This window comes from Myotis daubentonii, chromosome 2 (assembly GCF_963259705.1).
Source record: "Myotis daubentonii chromosome 2, mMyoDau2.1, whole genome shotgun sequence".
NCBI lineage: Eukaryota > Metazoa > Chordata > Mammalia > Chiroptera > Vespertilionidae > Myotis > Myotis daubentonii.
The window spans coordinates 183,183,093-183,200,925 of NC_081841.1; the positions used below are offsets into that span (position 1 = coordinate 183,183,093).

The 17,833-nt window shown below is 39.8% G+C and overlaps 1 protein-coding gene across 4 annotated transcripts in view; it reads right to left on the reverse strand.

Annotated features, from left to right (window-relative positions):
- NALCN (sodium leak channel, non-selective) overlaps positions 1–17,833 on the reverse strand; it is a 308,079-nt gene that overhangs the window by 18,600 nt on the left and 271,646 nt on the right. For all 4 annotated transcript variants that reach the window (XM_059685056.1, XM_059685057.1, XM_059685053.1 and 1 more), the window contains 8 exons: positions 12,938–13,058; positions 12,748–12,846; positions 6,744–6,837; positions 6,130–6,236; positions 5,838–5,912; positions 4,989–5,108; positions 1,998–2,066; positions 923–1,071 (listed from right to left, as the gene is read on the reverse strand). In XM_059685056.1, coding sequence (XP_059541039.1) covers positions 923–1,071; positions 1,998–2,066; positions 4,989–5,108; positions 5,838–5,912; positions 6,130–6,236; positions 6,744–6,837; positions 12,748–12,846; positions 12,938–13,058 — 834 coding nt within the window. The remainder of the gene's footprint in view (positions 1–922; positions 1,072–1,997; positions 2,067–4,988; positions 5,109–5,837; positions 5,913–6,129; positions 6,237–6,743; positions 6,838–12,747; positions 12,847–12,937; positions 13,059–17,833) is intronic.

Sequence of the window (17,833 nt, forward strand, 5' to 3'; positions counted from 1 at the left end):
AGTATAGTTGTCTTAATAACCCACCCCTTGCATGGTGCCGCCAATTTCTTCCCATTCATCTCGAATGACTGAGGGAGCAAGCTTTGACAATATAAAGTGATTTTTTCTTTCATGTGGATTATGCTATAAAAGGTGGAGCTGCCATGTGTCAAATCAGTCATTTCTGTAACAAGACACATCTGTATATAATTGGTTGTGTGAGGAGTTTTCTATTTTAAATTATAAGATGCTTCCACAAAATTTAAGGCTATCTTTGAAAATGCTTTTCATACATAACAACATTTGGGGGGGGGGTGCTTCTAACTTTCCATGCTTTGCTAAAAAAGAAAGAAAACCCAATATCATCTCAAAATTATTTACTTAAAAATAATATATCATTTTTTGGCAGTGTGTGGTTAGAAAAAGTGCTGGAATTCACCAGGTTATCAGGAGTGGTTATTCCTGCATGGTAGGGAGTTATGGATTCTTTTATTCCTGAATTTTCTAAGGTCTCTATAGTAAACATGTATACTGCCTTCAGTTAGAAAAATGTCATTTAAAATTTGGCCTTTTCATTTTGTTTTAATTTCCAATGGATTGCTTCTTCCTTTGCCTCCATCTTTATTTTTTTTTTAATATTTTATTGCTTTTTTACAGAGAGGAAGGGAGAGGGATAGAGAGTTGGAAACATTGATGAGAGAGAAACACCAATCAGCTGCCTCCTGCACACCTCCCACTGGGGATGTGCCCGCAACCAAGGTACATGCCCTTGACCAGAATTGAACCTGGGACCCTTCAGTCCGCAGGCCGACACTCTATCCACTGAGCCAAACCGGTTAGGGCTCCATCTTTAATAGACAAAAATCATTCAGGTGCTTATTCACGATTTTATTACTAAAAAAGCTTGCTTGATAAATGAATAGAAAGATAAATACACGCCGACCTGTTAATGTTCTCTCCGTATTTCACAGTGCCAAATAAGACAACGCCCGCGAAAGCGTAACACAGCAGCAATAGGAACATGCCTACGATGATAAAGAAGCTTTTGTACATGCTGACGACCACCGTCAGGAGGAGCATCTTCAGTGTGACCTGCACGGAGGTGGAGATGGAGAGAGACGGGCGGAGAGAGGATAGGAACATTCAATCCATTACGCTGTGGAGAGCGTGGGGAGGAAATAACATCTAAGCATGTTGAGGGGCATTGGAATGATCCTCAGGATATCGTTTGAAAATTGTTTCCTATTAGCGATGAAATCCGAATATTGTTCAGGGACCCTTAGACAGACAGAAATCCTACTTGTATGTCAAACTGTTCAGCCTTTCCAGCCAAATCAATCCAAGTTCAACTCAAAGGTTCTTAGACTTCATTTTCTCTTCTCTTGCTCTCTGATTCACTATGGTAAGGGCTATACACTTCTTGGGCTGTAACAAGTAGACTCAGTATTCTTCTACCAACAGATGCTCATAAGAACAAAACAATGGTAAAATATTAAATACCATTAAGTATTAAGTGTTCATTATGTGCATTCCATATGATGTAATGTCAGAATCAAAAAAGGAAAAAGTACTTTAAAAAAATGAAAATATATGTGGAATGTATGTATGAACATTAATAAAGAAGATAAAGAAATATGGAATCATAGAATTATGAATGTTCATTAAAGATTATTTTTCTTTGAAGTAAAATAACTTTATTAAAACTAAAACTAAAAATAACGACATATTAAGAAAGACCACTGGTTTTTGCTTTCATGCCTGATATGCGATTTTTAGTTGATACTTGAATTTACTTAGAAAATATGAAGAACAAATAAAACATCATAAGTATCAGGAAACATTACAAGATAACTAAGCTACTTGATTCATTTTAATATTTAAAATCTACTCATTTGGACTTTAATGTCTAGCAATTTTTTAGCTACAGCATAGTGACCAGAAGGACAGCTGAAGTTAGTCAATGCTTTTTTCTTTATTGCATATGCAACCTTTGATGCTGTTCTTTACAGCGTACTTACATGCTTTCCACATATCGAGAAAAACCTAAAGACAATCACGCATGCGCCCATCATGTAGGTATATGCATTCTGAAATTTAAACAGAAAAGAGCCTCTCATAATTTGAACAAAAGATCTTGTTACAATTCCCTTTTTCATTTCAGGTCTTCTGTGAAGTCTACTGAATAATTAGTTTAATAAAATGTAAAAAGTATCATAAGAAATTTATCTTAAAAATGTGCTGAAAAGGTCACTGCCAAAACTCATGAATAAATATTAACTATAAAATTAAATCTTAAATTAAATTTTGGTCTCTGTTTTGCTCAGCTGAATTCTGTATTTTAAAACTTATTTTTACATAAAATAATGGCTAGTTTCTTTGAGGAGCAAGAATAATCTAGGATAACAATGCAACACAAGGGAGTCAAGTGAGACAGGAGATAAAGGAATCATGGCAGAGGGAGCTTGGGTGTTGGAAAAGATTGCTGGAGGTCAGATTCCTTCTCTCTGAAGGCTTCTGGAGACATCTGGAGACCAGCTGGCCACATGTCCATTAGTCTAAGATGATTTCAGAGATGTCCTCCTTACTCAAAAACACATTCAGTATGTGATCAAGAGATGACTTGGTGTGCTTTATGACTAAGAAAGCTAAATCTGAGAAACAAAGATCCCACTGACTGTAACTGCAATAATAACTGTGGCATTAAGCTGATGCCAAAACGTGATTTTTCTTGAGGTTCCTTGCCCAGGCAAATGACAAGTCACAGATGGGCACCTGGGAAGGGGGTCCAGTGAGATATCTGGTGTGGTGCAAGGAAATGAATGTGTCTGCACAGAATCATCTTGGGATGGGAACAAGCACTGTGTCGTCCTTCACAGTAGTCCACTGCACAATAGAGTGGAGGGCGAGCATGCTTCCAGGACCAGAGGTTCTTGGAGAAGAACCAAAGCAGTGGGGCAGAATGGGCAAGTTGGTCTTTTGGTGTGAGAGCTCCTCTCTGGGGACATGTAAAATTAGGAAGCTTACTCTATTCTTTTGCTTGGACTGAGTAGCTTTTAGTTGCAATTTGGAGATATATAAAAACCTGGGCCTTGCTGCCCCTCTCTCCATGTGAGCACCAAACCTACTGTAGATACCTACTTGCTTTACATTCTGGTAGTGATAATACCCAACAGCTTCTAGGATGATGACCCAAACTTTCACTTGGATCCTGAGAGGTGTGACACCTTCTTACCCATGCAGATCTTGTACCTTGTTCCCTTTGCTCCTTCTCTAATAGTGCTGTCGATTCCACTGCACCCTTCCATTCTAGAACATCCTAAAATATTCTCTCCTCCTCCTCTAGACTGATCCCAATTATCACTCCCTCAGGATGCCTTCCAGGACCTCCCTGATAAAGCCATCTACTATTATGTGTTGTCACAGCAACTTGTGTCTCTCCTCCATCTCCTTTCCATAGCTGTAATTCTCATAGACTTGGGAGCATTCAATGGATGCCTACCTAACTTCCCAGGCTGTGTGGCTCATGAAAGCAGTCACTGTCTTTGTTTTATTCATTACATTCTTCTCAATTCCTAGCACTGTGACTTGCACATATGTAGTATTCAAAACCATTTATTGTTTGAGGAAATGAATCAGGGTGACTGAGAGCCCACCTGGGCTTGGCACAGCCCCTGACTCTGAAGTTAATAACTGCCTTAAAAAGGACACTCAATATCTTTCTGAGCACAGCAATTACATACTAAAACTAGGCCTTTGTGATGTGTAAATGGGCTCTGTGTGCTATGGATCTTTTCTAGAGGACGAGAGAATGAATAGAAGAGAGCAGGGGGAAATGGATAATAGTATTTTTGGGTGGGATCAAGAAAGACTAAAAAAAAAAAAGAAGATATTTATAATAATGTGTTATGGTTTGTTTAATCTTAACAATTAGAAAAACTTCACAGTCTTTGATCTTCATAATGTTCATATGAAACCTGTAGATTATGAAATCATATTCCTAGTTCAGAGCAGGAAACAAAAGATCACTGAAGACAAATAACTTGATCAAGGCTGAAAAATGGTGGACCCTAGACTAGAACCTTGGAGTATCCAACATGGTAACCACTACCTCATGCTATTATTGAGCACCTGAAACGTAGTGAATATAAAGTAAGACATTCTGTAAATGTAAAATACACATTCAATCAATGATTTAGTACAAAAGAGAGCATGTAACATCTCTCCATAATTTTTTAACTTTTAAAAATATGACTTTATTGATTTTAGAGAGAGGAAGGGAGAAGGGCAGAGAGATAGAAACATCGACCGCTGCCTTCTCCACACTCCCTCCCAGGGACTGAACCCGCAACCCGGACATGTGCCCTGACTGAGAATCAAACTAGTGACCTCTTGGTTCATGGGTCATTGCTCAACCATTGAGCCACACCAGCTAGGCCATAATTTTTTTTTTATATATTGCTGACATGTTGAAATGATAATACAGAGTGGGACAAAAGTAGGTTTACAGTTGTGAGTACACAAAACACAGATTTTATTCTTGTACTATTACTCATTAATTATAGTATTATTTTCCACATGAACAACTGTAAACCTACTTTTGCCCCACCCTGTATTTTGGATATGGTAGGTTTAAATTAATGTTATTTGTTTCTTTTCCATATTTTATTTTATTTTATTTTTTTAAATATATTTTATTGATTTTTTACAAAGAGGAAGGGAGAAAGATAGAGAGTTAGAAACATCGATGAGAGAGAAACATTGATCAGCCGCCTCCTGCATATCCCCTACTGGGGATATGCCCGCAACCCAGGTACATGCCCTTGACCGGAATCGAACCCGGGACCTTTCAGTCTGCAGGCTGACGCTCTATCCACTGAGCCAAACCGGTTTCGGCCTTTTCCATATTTTAAATGTGGCCCCTAGAAAATTTAAAATTATATTCATGGCCACATTTTACTTCTATTGTACAACTATGAAATTTTCAACTGAAATAAACAATTTACACCTACCAGGAGGGCAAAATGAAGTACCACCCAGACAATGCCGAGTGAGGTCACCAGCAGGTCATATCGATTTCTTCTGCTTTGCCAGAAGCCTGCAGGTGACATTGCTATGATCTTCATTGTAACCTGAGAAAAACAGTGAAGAGAGTAAATCGAGACTGTTTAGTACATATTTAAATGTATTAACCTGAGTCACATTATTTTTTTAAAAGGTAGCAACCAAAGAGACAAATTTATCACATATATAAAAAAGCTGAGTAGGTAACACATATATATTCTCCACACTCTTTTCTCTTTGTTTTATGACTAGTTTGATAGCAGGACATTTTTCTTTCCCAAGTAAAAGACCATAGATTTTGGGAAACATCAACCAGTTCAGGGTGAAATAAGAATCTGCTTGTATTTCAAAGAGCTTGTTGGAAGAAAAAGACTATCCCTGGAAAGTAATATGATATGAACCATATATTAAAATAACCTCTGGGTCAATTCCCTTTACCACCACATTGCAATTTGAGTCCCTGAATTACAGTGGTCTGTACAGTTTGCCCTAAATATTTGAACTCAGACAACTAGACAGGCCATCATTCTGATACAGAAATTAACGGCAGTGTGCAATTCCTGTGGTTAGAAAATTCCAAAATATAAAGTGAAGTCTTTGTTCAAGTTAAACTGAACAGACTCAAAAGGAAATACCCTAAGAACACACTATCCCCCTCAAAAAAAAAAAAAAAAAGACTTCAAAAGCAATGGGGCACAGAGTTGAAATAAGGACCATCAAAGGAGGACACTATCTTACTTTAAAATGTGCACTGTCCCTCTTCCCCATCCCCCAAACCCACTGACTCATTACGGTACCTCGAGAACAAAGATGAAGGTGAAAACAACTGACATTGTTGCCAAAGGAACAGTCACTGGGTCCTCGACGTCCCACTGTATAGGAAACAGCACACACGTCTTTGCCTAAATCCATCGGGCGTTGGGCACAAAAAAGCCCTCCCCGCTCTTCCTCCCATTTGAACACAATTGTGAATTTAAAAATTTTATACTAAAGAGCGTAGGTCCTAGTAGATGTGGCCATTTGTGATATTCTTGGATGCAGCCACGAGGAAGAAATTCATTCCCAGAGTCTAAAGGTAAAACCAAGTACCTTGACAGAGAGCAGTACCGACTGGGCCAGGACAAGTAAAGCAATTGTCCTCTTAAAAAACGGGTGCTGGGTTATGTCATACATCTTGGCTCTAAAGCCATCATTATCTGGAAAAGAAAGGTTTAGGCCAGGGAACTTTAGACCGAAGTCACATTTACTTTCTTGCCTTTCATTTTCTTTAATGCTCATCATAAAACCCATCACATTTCCCCACCCCCACGGCTCAATCTATTGTGTAGTGTTTTGCAGGAATGGCTGGCTCTGAATATTTAAAACCATGGTGCATGAAGCCGTCCGTATCAGAAGGAGAACCGCATCATTCAATTTCTGTCAGTTTAATACATTTCACTCATATGTTGAAAAGGCAAGCACAATATTTTATTTAAAAATTCATTTTTTCATTAAGGCTTATCCTGAGAGCGCCGAAGCACAGCCTTTGGGTGGTTGATTTTAATAGCCTTTGGAGAGATCTGTGGTTTGGAGACTGTTTCTATATTAACTTATGCACAACCACCTAGTGGCCTCACGATTATTATTTTAATTGAAATCTTAGACTCCTGGGGAATCATGAACACTAGTGCCCAACATGAATAAAATCAGAGCATCTTTGATACCCGGGCGAGGTGGGAGATGAAGAGGCTGTGCTATCTTCAGTCGGCTCTTCAGATCTTCCCATCTTCTCTGATCTACAGTCAGCAGAGCCGTCCCCTTAATAAACAAAGGAAAGCAGAAAAGGGCCTTTTGTCATGTACTCCACGCCAAGGACATTGCACATGGGGTGGTGATACAAACAGGACTAATTTGGGGGTTTTAAATAAATATATTCTTCAAATCCTATGATGGTTTGATAAACAGGGTCAGAATTCTCAAATGTGGTCTTGAGAGGGATGGCCAAAAGGGATGGCCACAGGCTTCGAAGCAGACCTTCAATGGGCATCTTTGGACGTTTCCCGGGTTTGGGGAAATATAAAGAAGGTTTTCTGCATGATTAAATTTTCAAAAAAGGGATCCTCACTCTAATAGTGATTAGTTTCCTTTCATTTCATAGCAGAAAACGCTGCAGCAAAATTATAGCTTGTCAATGCTACTGCTTCTGGATAAGTGTATTTTGCCTTAAACATGCTTTTGAAAATCATTCTGATAGGTGCACTTGCAAAATTATTTTTAAGTGGTATAAAGCCATAGAATTTGGATCTTTAAGAAATTACTATGACAACTGGCTAAATGAGACTAGATATGCTTTATTTTACCATAGAGTACTTCATTAAAATGCACATACATATGTTACATTTTATTACAATATAGTATTGGAAGTATAATTTAAGAAACCAGGAAAAAAAAATACCCATTCTTCCTTTCTTTCTCCAGAGCTCAGGGACCATCCTTCAGAGATACATCCTCAATAGGTATGACTCAATACGTAAAAATGTATTTGTCTTGAATTTTAAAATTTTATATAATTGGTATTCAGTATGTGCTTATCTGTGCAATTTGTTTTTACCTTCATTGAACAATGCTTGTCATACAACTAGATACTAGATCTAATTGGTTTACTTTAACTGCTCATAGAGTATGCCATTGTACAAATATATCAGAAGTTACTCATTTTCGGTTTATGGTCTATAAACAATGCTGCAATAGACACAAATGTACTGGCTCATGATAAAAATCTATGTGCCTTCCTCCATGGTAAATCTCTAGGAGAGCAACTGCTGGGGTCTAGAAATTTATACATCTTTACATTTACCAGATGTTGCCAAGTTCCTGTCCAAAGAAGAATAAGCATGAACATTTGCCACTAGCAATTATATTCTTGCTAATGCTTGACATTATCAGAAATTTTAGTTTGGTCATTTGATGTGTGTGTGTGTGAATGTATCTAGTTTGAACATTAAGGAGATGAAGCATTTTTTATTTGTATAAGTGGTGATTCCTGTTTCTTCCTTTGGAAATCGCCTGTTCGTATTCTTTGCTCATTTTTATATATTTACTTTTTGATGTTTTGTAGGCATTCTCAATATATTCTGGATACTTTTTGTAGTTATTTGAGTTGTAAATATTTTCTCTTAGTCTTTGCTCTTTTTTTTTTTTAAATCCTCACCTGAGGATATTTTTCTGTTCAATTTTAGAGAGAGTGGAAGAGAGAGAAAAAGACAGAGAGGAATATCGATGTGAAAGAAACACATCAATTGGTTGCCTCCCGCACATGCCCCGACCAGGGCCCAGGCCGGGGAGAAGCCTGCAATTGAGGTACATGCCCTTGACTGGAATTGAACCTGGGACCTTTCAGTTTGTAGGCTCTATCCACTGAGCCAAACTGACTAGGGCTTAGCTCTTTTTTTTTTTTTTTTAAGTCTTGTTTTTATCATTTAGACAAAATGTGCCATTTATCATTCAACAACTTTTCATTTTAATGTAATCTAAGTTATAATTTTTTTCTTTATGAATTCCACTTTGTGGTTAATGTCAAGAAATCCAGGTCAAAAATAAATTCTACATGGTTTAAAAATGGTTTATATTCATAGGTCATTCATTCACCTGGAGCTCATTTTTGAGTAGGCTATGAGGTAGAGTTTATTTTCTTCTAGACAATTATTACAGTTTCACTTACTGATGTTCTCATCTCCTCTGATTTGTTGTGCTAATTCTGTTTTATATATACATGGGTATCTCCTGGGCTTTCTATTCTGTTCTGTAAGTCTAACTTTCTCTCCCTGTAACAATACTGGCATAGCTTTACTAACTATAAGCTTGTTTGCTTTCCTTTTCTACATTTTTGTTGATGCTGAACCTTGCAAAAGGTTTATCATTTAATTTTTAAAAAGAATCTGTTTTGTCATTCTTGAGCCTTTCTATAGTTGTTTTTCTATATCGTTATTACTTCCTTCCTCCTATATTCTTCAATTTTACTGTTATTTTTATTGTAACATTAATTTTAATATTGGCCATATTACTAATTAATAAATTATTTAGAATGTTGTCTTAATATTTCCAAATCCTGAGGGATTTTTTTTGCTATGTTTTTTTATTATGGTAGAGAACCTGTTTTATACATTATCATTTTTTTTACAATTATTATTTTATGACTTTGTAGAGGATACATTTTGTACTTGAAAATTGTGGGGGTCAGGGTTCTTCATATGTTAGTAGATCACATAATTTTATTGTGTCAAATTTCATATAGTCTTTCTTTTTTCCTGCTGATTTATGAAATTATTAGAAAAATATGTTAATATAGTTCACCATAATTTTGGATTTTATAGCTTTTAAAAATAATTTGATTAATTTTATAAAATGTTTTTATTGATTTTAGAGAGAGAAGAAGGGAGTGGAAGAGAAAGAGGGAAATATCCATGTGGAAGAGAAACATCGGTTGGCTGCCTCCTGCATGCCCGCTACTGGGGATCATGCCTGCAACCCAGACATGTGCCCTGATTGAGAATTGAACCAGTGACCTTTGGTCCATGGGATGATGCTCAACCAACTGAGCCACACCAGCCAAGGCTAATTAATTTTATTTTCATATATTTTAAGGAGTCCTTTATTTTTTCTGGGGATTTAACTTCTTTTGAAATTATTTAATTACACTGTTTATTCCTAATAATATTTGCTTTAAATTAAATTTCTCTGATATTATTTTTGCTAAACCATTTTCCTCAGTAACTGCAAATAAATATTTGTTTCGGGGATGCTATACGCATTCATATTATTTCTTTGTTATACAAAGCAAGGTATTTTGGAAACCTGTACTCTAATCATTAATGTAATAACCTCTAAAAGTGCATTGTTATTAAATTAAGTGTATTAATCAAACTTATTGTCTTATACTAGGGAAATTAAAAAAATATATACATATATATTATTGTTAAAGATTTTGAACTTTTTAAACAGGGTTCCATTTTCTAGGGAAGACATAATATTGCATGATTCTGAATTGTTAAAACTTTGCCCGCAAAACTTACCTTATTTCCCATATCGTTTTTTTTTAATCATCACCCAAGGGTATGTTTTTATTGATTTTAGAGAGAGAGGAAGGGAGATAGAGAGAGAGAAGTATTGGCTTGAGAGAGAAACATTGATCAGTTCCCTCCCTAACCCACAACCTAGGTACATACCCTGACTGGGAATCAAACCCACCACCTTTTGGTATATGGACCATCACTCCTGGCCAGAGCTCCCATATCTTTAGTTCTCTCTGTTGCCTATACATTTGGAATTCTGTTTATATACTTTCAGGTATAACCATTAGAATGTGAGCTCCATGAGGGCAGAAGCCTTTATGTGATTAGTGTTCATGGATTAGCTTCTTATGCTCTCAGGCTCAAAAGCAGAGTGGGGCACCTAGTAAGTGCTCAAAGAAGTCTGTTGAATGATCTATAATAATAAAAGTGTAATATGCTAATTAGACCGGACAGCCAAACAACCTTCTGGACATCCTTCTAGACGACCTTCCGGACGAAGACTGAAGCAAGCCACCTCAGCTGCGAGGGCTGAGCCCCTTGCACGAATTTCATGCATCGGGCCTCTGGTTGAATAATAAACGAATAAGTCCTGTTACATAGCAGCTGAACTGCTACCATGGACAAAACTTGCAGAAAAGAAATCTTTTCTAAAATGTTCACATAATTTAGAAATCTGTAATTGAGAAATGTATATTTCCTATTAACTATTCAAGTTTATAATGTCTGGTGAAACGATTTCTTCTCCTGTGCCTCTTTCCCTAAGCACACACTTGAGCTTCCATGCTCCCCTTTCTCAGGTAGAGATGTTCCTTTCCTCCTTCAGAATAGAAATACAACTGGTGTTGGAAGTAGGCCTGTTATTCTGCTTGCTTCAGACATTCTCTGAGTTGAGGAACTACACTGTCTCCGGTTAATTCAAAATTTTATGACATTTCATTATGCTGCTGAATTGTGAGCTGCCATAGGACCTAATTCTTCTGAAATTAGGTGTCTGCTCAGAGGGCCTTGGAAGGTGTTCTGAGCAAGCAGAGCTTAAACTGTCTTAATTGACTGATTAGCTTCTGCTCCTATTCCAGAATTCCCAGTGTCTGCTCCATCACATGCCTCAAAGGCATCTAAAAAGACCCATCTTCCTCTTTCTGCGTGGAATTAAATTGAACACAGGGTAGGGCTGAAAGAAACTCATTTGTGAATGTGTTAAATAGGGGGGCTGGGCGATATGTTCTCTATCCTTTCTTACTCTAAAATTCCAGGTTTCTGTGGGGTAGAGTAGTGTTGGGACCCAAAGCGGTGATTTCTAAGTTGCACTCTTTGAAAGTCTGAACAAAACGACATCCTCATTCGGCACACATCAAAGGCGCCAATTGGCTGGCTGACTGGCATCTCACACGTGGAGCCTGGACGTGAGCGATACGGTCCCAGGCGGAGCTGCACACACCAGAGCTCTGATGTGAGTGCGTTCGAATCAGTCCTCGCTGTGAATGACATAGCGCAGCATGGAGCTGTGCAGTGACATCTAGCTTTTCATTCAGCGCAGAACGACAGTCGACATTTTCATGCACTTGAATTGGGAGCATCACAGACTCTTGCAGCAATAGGCACTACTTCTGAATTCTGGCCCCATTTTCTACTCCTTATTTTATGCGGTTTTCTCTTCAACTGTGCATTTCCGAGTTGGGGAATTGAGAATAGCATATCTAAACCTTAGTGAATAGGAAGTGCGTAGAAACTGTATGTGTCTCAATTATTAAGGCATAAGACTGACCTTGACACAATCATGTCCAGAAGAACGACATAGAATGTGTCCCCTCAGACTCATGTGTTTTTTGGCAGGAAACTCCACTTGCTCTTTTCCCATTTGTGAGCTCTTTATTGATCATTCGAGCTGTTATGAACTCAGCTTCCCAAGTTGATAAAGCATGCAAAACTTTTATTTTAAATATATTTTTATGAATTTCAGAGAGGAAGGGAGAAGGGAGAGAGGGAGATAGAAACATCAATGATGAGAGAGAATCATTGATTGGCTGCCTCCTGCACACCCCCTACTGGGATCGAGCCTGCAACCTGGGCATGTGACTTGGACCGGAATCAAACTCAGTACCCTTCAGTCCTCAGGCCAACGCTCTATCCACTGAGCCAAACCAGCTAGGGCAGCATGCAAAGATTTTAACATTAAATTAGAAAATCTTCTTTTTATCCTATGAACTAAGATTTTAAAACTTGTACCACGCCCTCCTCCCCATCCCATCAAAATACAACTGGTATTAGAAGTAACTCACTTACTGAGTTACTAAGAAGCATCTAATTTACATTAGTGAGAGCAGTATTACCTGCAATCCCTGCATCAGCTTCAGCTATGGTACTTGAATAACTTGTTGCACATCCTTTCCATTTGAACAATAGGAGATGCGCCTGTCAGTTGTTATGAATGAATGACACTGTCACCAAAGGAGGACATTTAGCCAGAGAGCTGTGCCCTTAAATAACGGGCCTGAAAGGCAGCAATGAGGTTGCTTGTGAAATAGTTACAGAGATTATTTACACCAGTCACATTACAGTTTAATGTGACATCATGCTGTGTGTGCAAAAAAAGAGAGCTTAAAGTGAGTGGCCGGAAAAGAATAAACTCTGTGGTACTCACACTAAGAATTCTTACCTTGTTTTCATTGAAATTAGCAATAACTACTCCAACAAAAAGGGTCAGTCCAATCATGCAACCCAGGAATACAAAAACATGAATATAGATTCCATGCATCTGTATAAATGAAAAATATGGTTATTCATCAAAGCAAGTGAAAGCAGCTGCTGAAAGGCTTGTGTTCAAAGGATTCCATGGGCTTGCTTACCGGCCCCACACGATGAATAATAACATCCCTCACTTCCACCCAGCCTTTCAAGGAGAGAACTTCAAACAACGCCAGCATAGCGTTTCCAACATTGTCGAAATTGAAGTTCCGAGGATTCGCCCTGAAAATCAGAAAGAGGAATGTTCTGTGAAATTCCGATAAGAAGCACCCCAAGGCAAATACTTGTAGCTCCTTCCAATCTTGGGTGCAGAGGGGTGTTTAGCACTTGGAAGGTGGGCTATATGGGATTCTCTTGCTACATCATAATGCTGTGTGTTGTAGATGATTAATTGTGTAAGTAATTATTAGGTAATGATGGGATGCTCTCACTTGAAGACAACAAAATGCTACACAACTTTGAGTTCTAGCTCGAGAGGATCTGCAAACGTTTCCGGCTTGTCCTGATTATACTGAGGACTAGAATACACGTTCTAGTTAGAAACTGTATAGGAGATTCTCAAAGGGGCATTGGAATCTGGGTAGGAATTTTGAAATTGGTTTTTAATTGGAAATCTTTCTAATGGCATAAATTACAATTCCCCGTGTTAGTACAGAAAATGTCAACAGAGTAGAATTTGGCCCCTTTAGTTCATTCTGTGTCCTCATGTGAACATCATCACACTGTAAAGTCGTGAGAGATCACTGAGAAGACACCATGTGTTTGCTCATAGCCGTTGTTTCCAGATCACTCTCCCCCAGTTGCATTTTTTTTCTCTCTCACAAACTCTGATGTTCTCAATGGATACTTCCTGTGTTCTCAGTGCACAGTATGCTGCTACACCCACAGCACATTCCTGATTTCTAAAACATTGTGGCCTCATTTTTCAGGAGGAGAGGATGTCTTATTTCTTGTTTTTTTTTCCTGACATTTTTTTCTCTTCACGGTTACAAAAGTGATCTCTTCTACTCTGACATTTCCCTTAGTCATTACAGGTCTGAGCTACCATTTTTGTTGCTCATAGAAGAGTGAAGAGTTTTTTTTTCTATTCCCCCCTTAGTAGAGGCTATTTTAAGTAGTTAAAAGATTTAGACAACCACACACTGAAAAATCAGGACTATCACTAAGTTGCATAAAAATTTGGAGAATTGAGCTCAGGATTATTGAAGAGAGTAGGCCTACTGAAGCTTATCTGAATTATATTTTGATATTTTTCCCCCTGCTAGTTCATTTATTAAAATGTAACCCTCACAAAAGGTAACTCACTTGGGGGCAATCTGGTTTAGCATTTTTGTACCACCATTTTTTTTTTTAAAGCCACAGAACAATCATGAGATGTATCCTTATAAGTTCTTTTTAAAATACTAAATAGATGGGGATCTAGCAAGAAAATGTAAAACTGAAACTGACTTGCTCCTAAAGGTTTAAGGCTATTTGGTAGAAAATGTTTTCTACATAGTGCAAAAGCACTACTCACAAATTCATATTCTAGGATTCTGATTTATATTTTTTAGTATGAAGTTATAAGCATGTTCTCTTGGATTTTTCCAACAACTTTTCCTTTGGGAGTTTCCATGAAATGGAATATATTTTACAGAAGACAGAAACCACAAGGATTCTACAGGTACCACCGTTTTCTCAAAGATTTTTTTAAACCAACTGAGCCAGCTCTCAGATCTGATGTTAAACTTTCTTTCTCATCCATCCACCCCCCACAGTGATATATATACTTACTTGTTTGTTTGTTTATTTATTAGTTGAATTTATTGGGCTGACATTGGTTAATGAAATTATACAGGTTTCAGGTACACAATTCTACAATCCATCATCTGTACACTGTATTGTGTGTTTATCCCCCAAGTCAAGTGTCCTCTATCACCATTTATCCATCCTTTACCTTCTTCTTCCTCCTCCACCCCCTTTCCTCTGTAAAGTTTTTTTTTTTTTTTTTTTTTTTTTTTTTTAGCTGAATTTGCAGCAATCAAAACTACTTTTAAAAGTAGAGTATGTTAAAAATACACTTTCAGGCTAGACCAAGAAAAAGAAAAAAGAAGATCATAGACTTAAATAGTCGGAAGAATAGATCACATTTAAAAGAAAAATAAGTATTTTTCAGCTTTCGTCACATAAAATATTTGCATATGCTTTGTTCATGTATTTAAAATTGGAAAGATTAAACCTACAACCACAGAGGACTTCAATAAATCCCAGTCTTCATCCATTACTGTCATTTTACCTGTAGCTCTTCCTTGACTTGGAAGGCTGTTTAAATATCATCTTTTCTGGTTAACTTTTAAAGATTATAATCTTATTATCTAATTCAGAAAACTAAGACATTGGTTCTGACCTCACAACTTTGTCAGTCTTTTACCTTCCAATGAAAAGTGCGCCAACATCCCCAAGATCATGATAAGGAGAGTTTCCCTTCTCTGGGAAGATGGGGCACCACAAAGGGAGGAAGAAACTTAGCCTCTACCGTTGGGTGTGAAAATACAGGGAATGACCTTATCCAAAATGGCCCCCTATGTCTTACAACTCTGCGATCTAGTCTAAAAAGTCAGAACCTTTTTGTACTTTCTAGAATACACTGCTTTATTTATTTATTTGTTTGCCTTGCACTTTGGCCATAGCAATTTGGTTTTTTTCAGTTTGCAACAGGTTACCTCCACCAAGCCCCTCCCACTCACCTGGCCATGACTCTTCCTCTTTTCGGCTGCCTAATGCCTATTTGTTCTTCAAAAGTTAACCAGTGTCTTCTCCTCTGGGTCCTTTGCCCTGGTCTGGTCATAGTTGGGTAAGGTGCCTCTCCTGTGTGTGCCACTGCACCCTTTGCCTACGGTATCCTATCCTGGCCAATATACCAGCAAACAACAGAAACTTACACCTCTGGCCTTTCCCTGGACAGGTATCTTCCAAAATTCTGGAAGGGGCCCAGTGGTGAGTTCACATGGCCCTATGTTTTTATTAAACTTACAAGAATAAGGTATTTTTATACTCTTTTTCTTAAAGGATGTTCCCAATTGTTTGTGCCATATGGATTCTACAAAAATTTGATCAGGTGAGCTTCAAGTGAGTTTAGGGAATTATTTATGTAGCACCAAACACCTTAGCATATTATAATAAACTAGAGGCCCGGTGCACAAAAATTTGTGCACTCGGGGGGGAAGGGGGGGTCCCTCAGCCCGGCCTGTGTTCTCTCACAGTCTGGGACCCCTCGGGAGATAACGAACTGCTGGCTTAGGCCTGCTCCCGGGTGGCAGAGGGCAGGCCTAATCCCTAGGTGCAGCCCCTGGTTGGGCTCAGAGCAGGGCTGATTGGGGAGTTGGGGCGCCGCCCCCTGTCATGCACAGAGCAGAGCAGATTGGGACGTTGCGATGCCACCCTCAGTCATGCTCAGGGTAGGGCCGATTGGGGGGTTGGGGCACTTCCCCCCTGTCACACTCAAGGCAGGGTCGATGGGGAGGTTGCGGCACCACCCCCTGTCACGCACAGAGCAGGGCCAATCAGGGGGTTGGGGCTCTGCCCCCTGTCACACACAGAGCAGGGCCGATCAGGGGGTTGAGGAACTCCCCCCTGTCATGCACAGAGCAGGGCCGATCAGGGGGTTGAGGAACTCCCCACTGTCACTCACAGAGTAGGGCCGATAGGGGAGTTGGGGCACCACCCTCTGTCACACACAGAGCAGGGCAGATCAGGGGGTTGGGGCACCGCCCTCTATCACCCACAGAGCAGGGCTGATCAGGGGGTTGGGGCACCGCCACTATCACACTCAGGGCAGGGACGATAGGGAGGTTATGGCTCTAACCCCTCACACACAGAGCAGGGCCCGTGGGGTGGGGGGTTTGGGGCACTGTACCCTGTCACACACAGAGCAGGGCCGATCAGGGGGTTGGGGCGCCGCAACCTGTCACACACAGAGCTACAGGGCAACCAGGGGGTTGGGGAGCTCCCCCCTATCAGGCACAGAGCAGGGCCCATCAGGGGGTTGGGGCACCTTCCCCTGTCAGGAACAGAGCAGGGCGGATTGGGAGGTTGTGGCCCCGCCCCCTGTCACACACAGAGCCACAGGGCGATCAGGGGGTTTGGGCACTGCCCCCTGTCACACTGATCCCAGTGCCGGGAGGCCTCGAGGCTCTGCCGATCCCGGTGCTGGGAGGCATATTACCCTTTTACTATATAGAATAGAGGCCTGGTGCATGGGTGGGGGCTGGCTGGTTTGCCCTGAAGGGTGTCCTGGATCAGGGTGGGGGTCCCCACTGGAGTGCCTGGCCAGCCTGGATGAGAGGATGATGGCTATTTGCAGCTGGCCACACACCCTTCAGGGTGGGGGTACCCATTGGAGTGCCTGGCCAGTCTGGGTGAGGGGCTGAGGGCTGTTTTCAGGCTGGCGGTGACTGAAGCTCCCAACCGCTCCTTTTTTTCTTTTTCTTTTTTATTCTGGGCCAGCTTTAGCTCTGGCTCCAGCTCTGAGGCCTCTGCTGCTGAAAGCAGGTATCTGGTTTGTTTGGGTTCTATAATCTCGAAACACTGTATCAACTCCAGCTCTGAGATACCGGCTGGCTGAAAGCTGGTTTCTGGGGTTTTGTTTAGCTTCTATATTTGTTACAATGTTTCAAACTGCAAGCTCAGGGGCCGGCAAGGCAGGCGGGGAACGTTGGAGTCCTCCGTCACTGAAGCAAGCAAGCCTCATGTTCAGTTTAAGCTGCCTGGCTGCCGGCCGCCATCTTGACTGGCAGTTAATTTGCATATCACCCTGATTAGCCAATGGGAAGGGTAGCGGATGTATGCTAATTACCATGTTTCTCTTTTATTAGATAGGATTACTTGTAATTTCCTTTTCTGTTCTCCACTAGACTTCAAGCTCCTGGGGATCAGGGGCCATAGTTTGTCCCCAGTGACAGCATAATACCTGGTAGTGAATAGTAATCACTCAATAAATGCACTTATTATGAAACTGA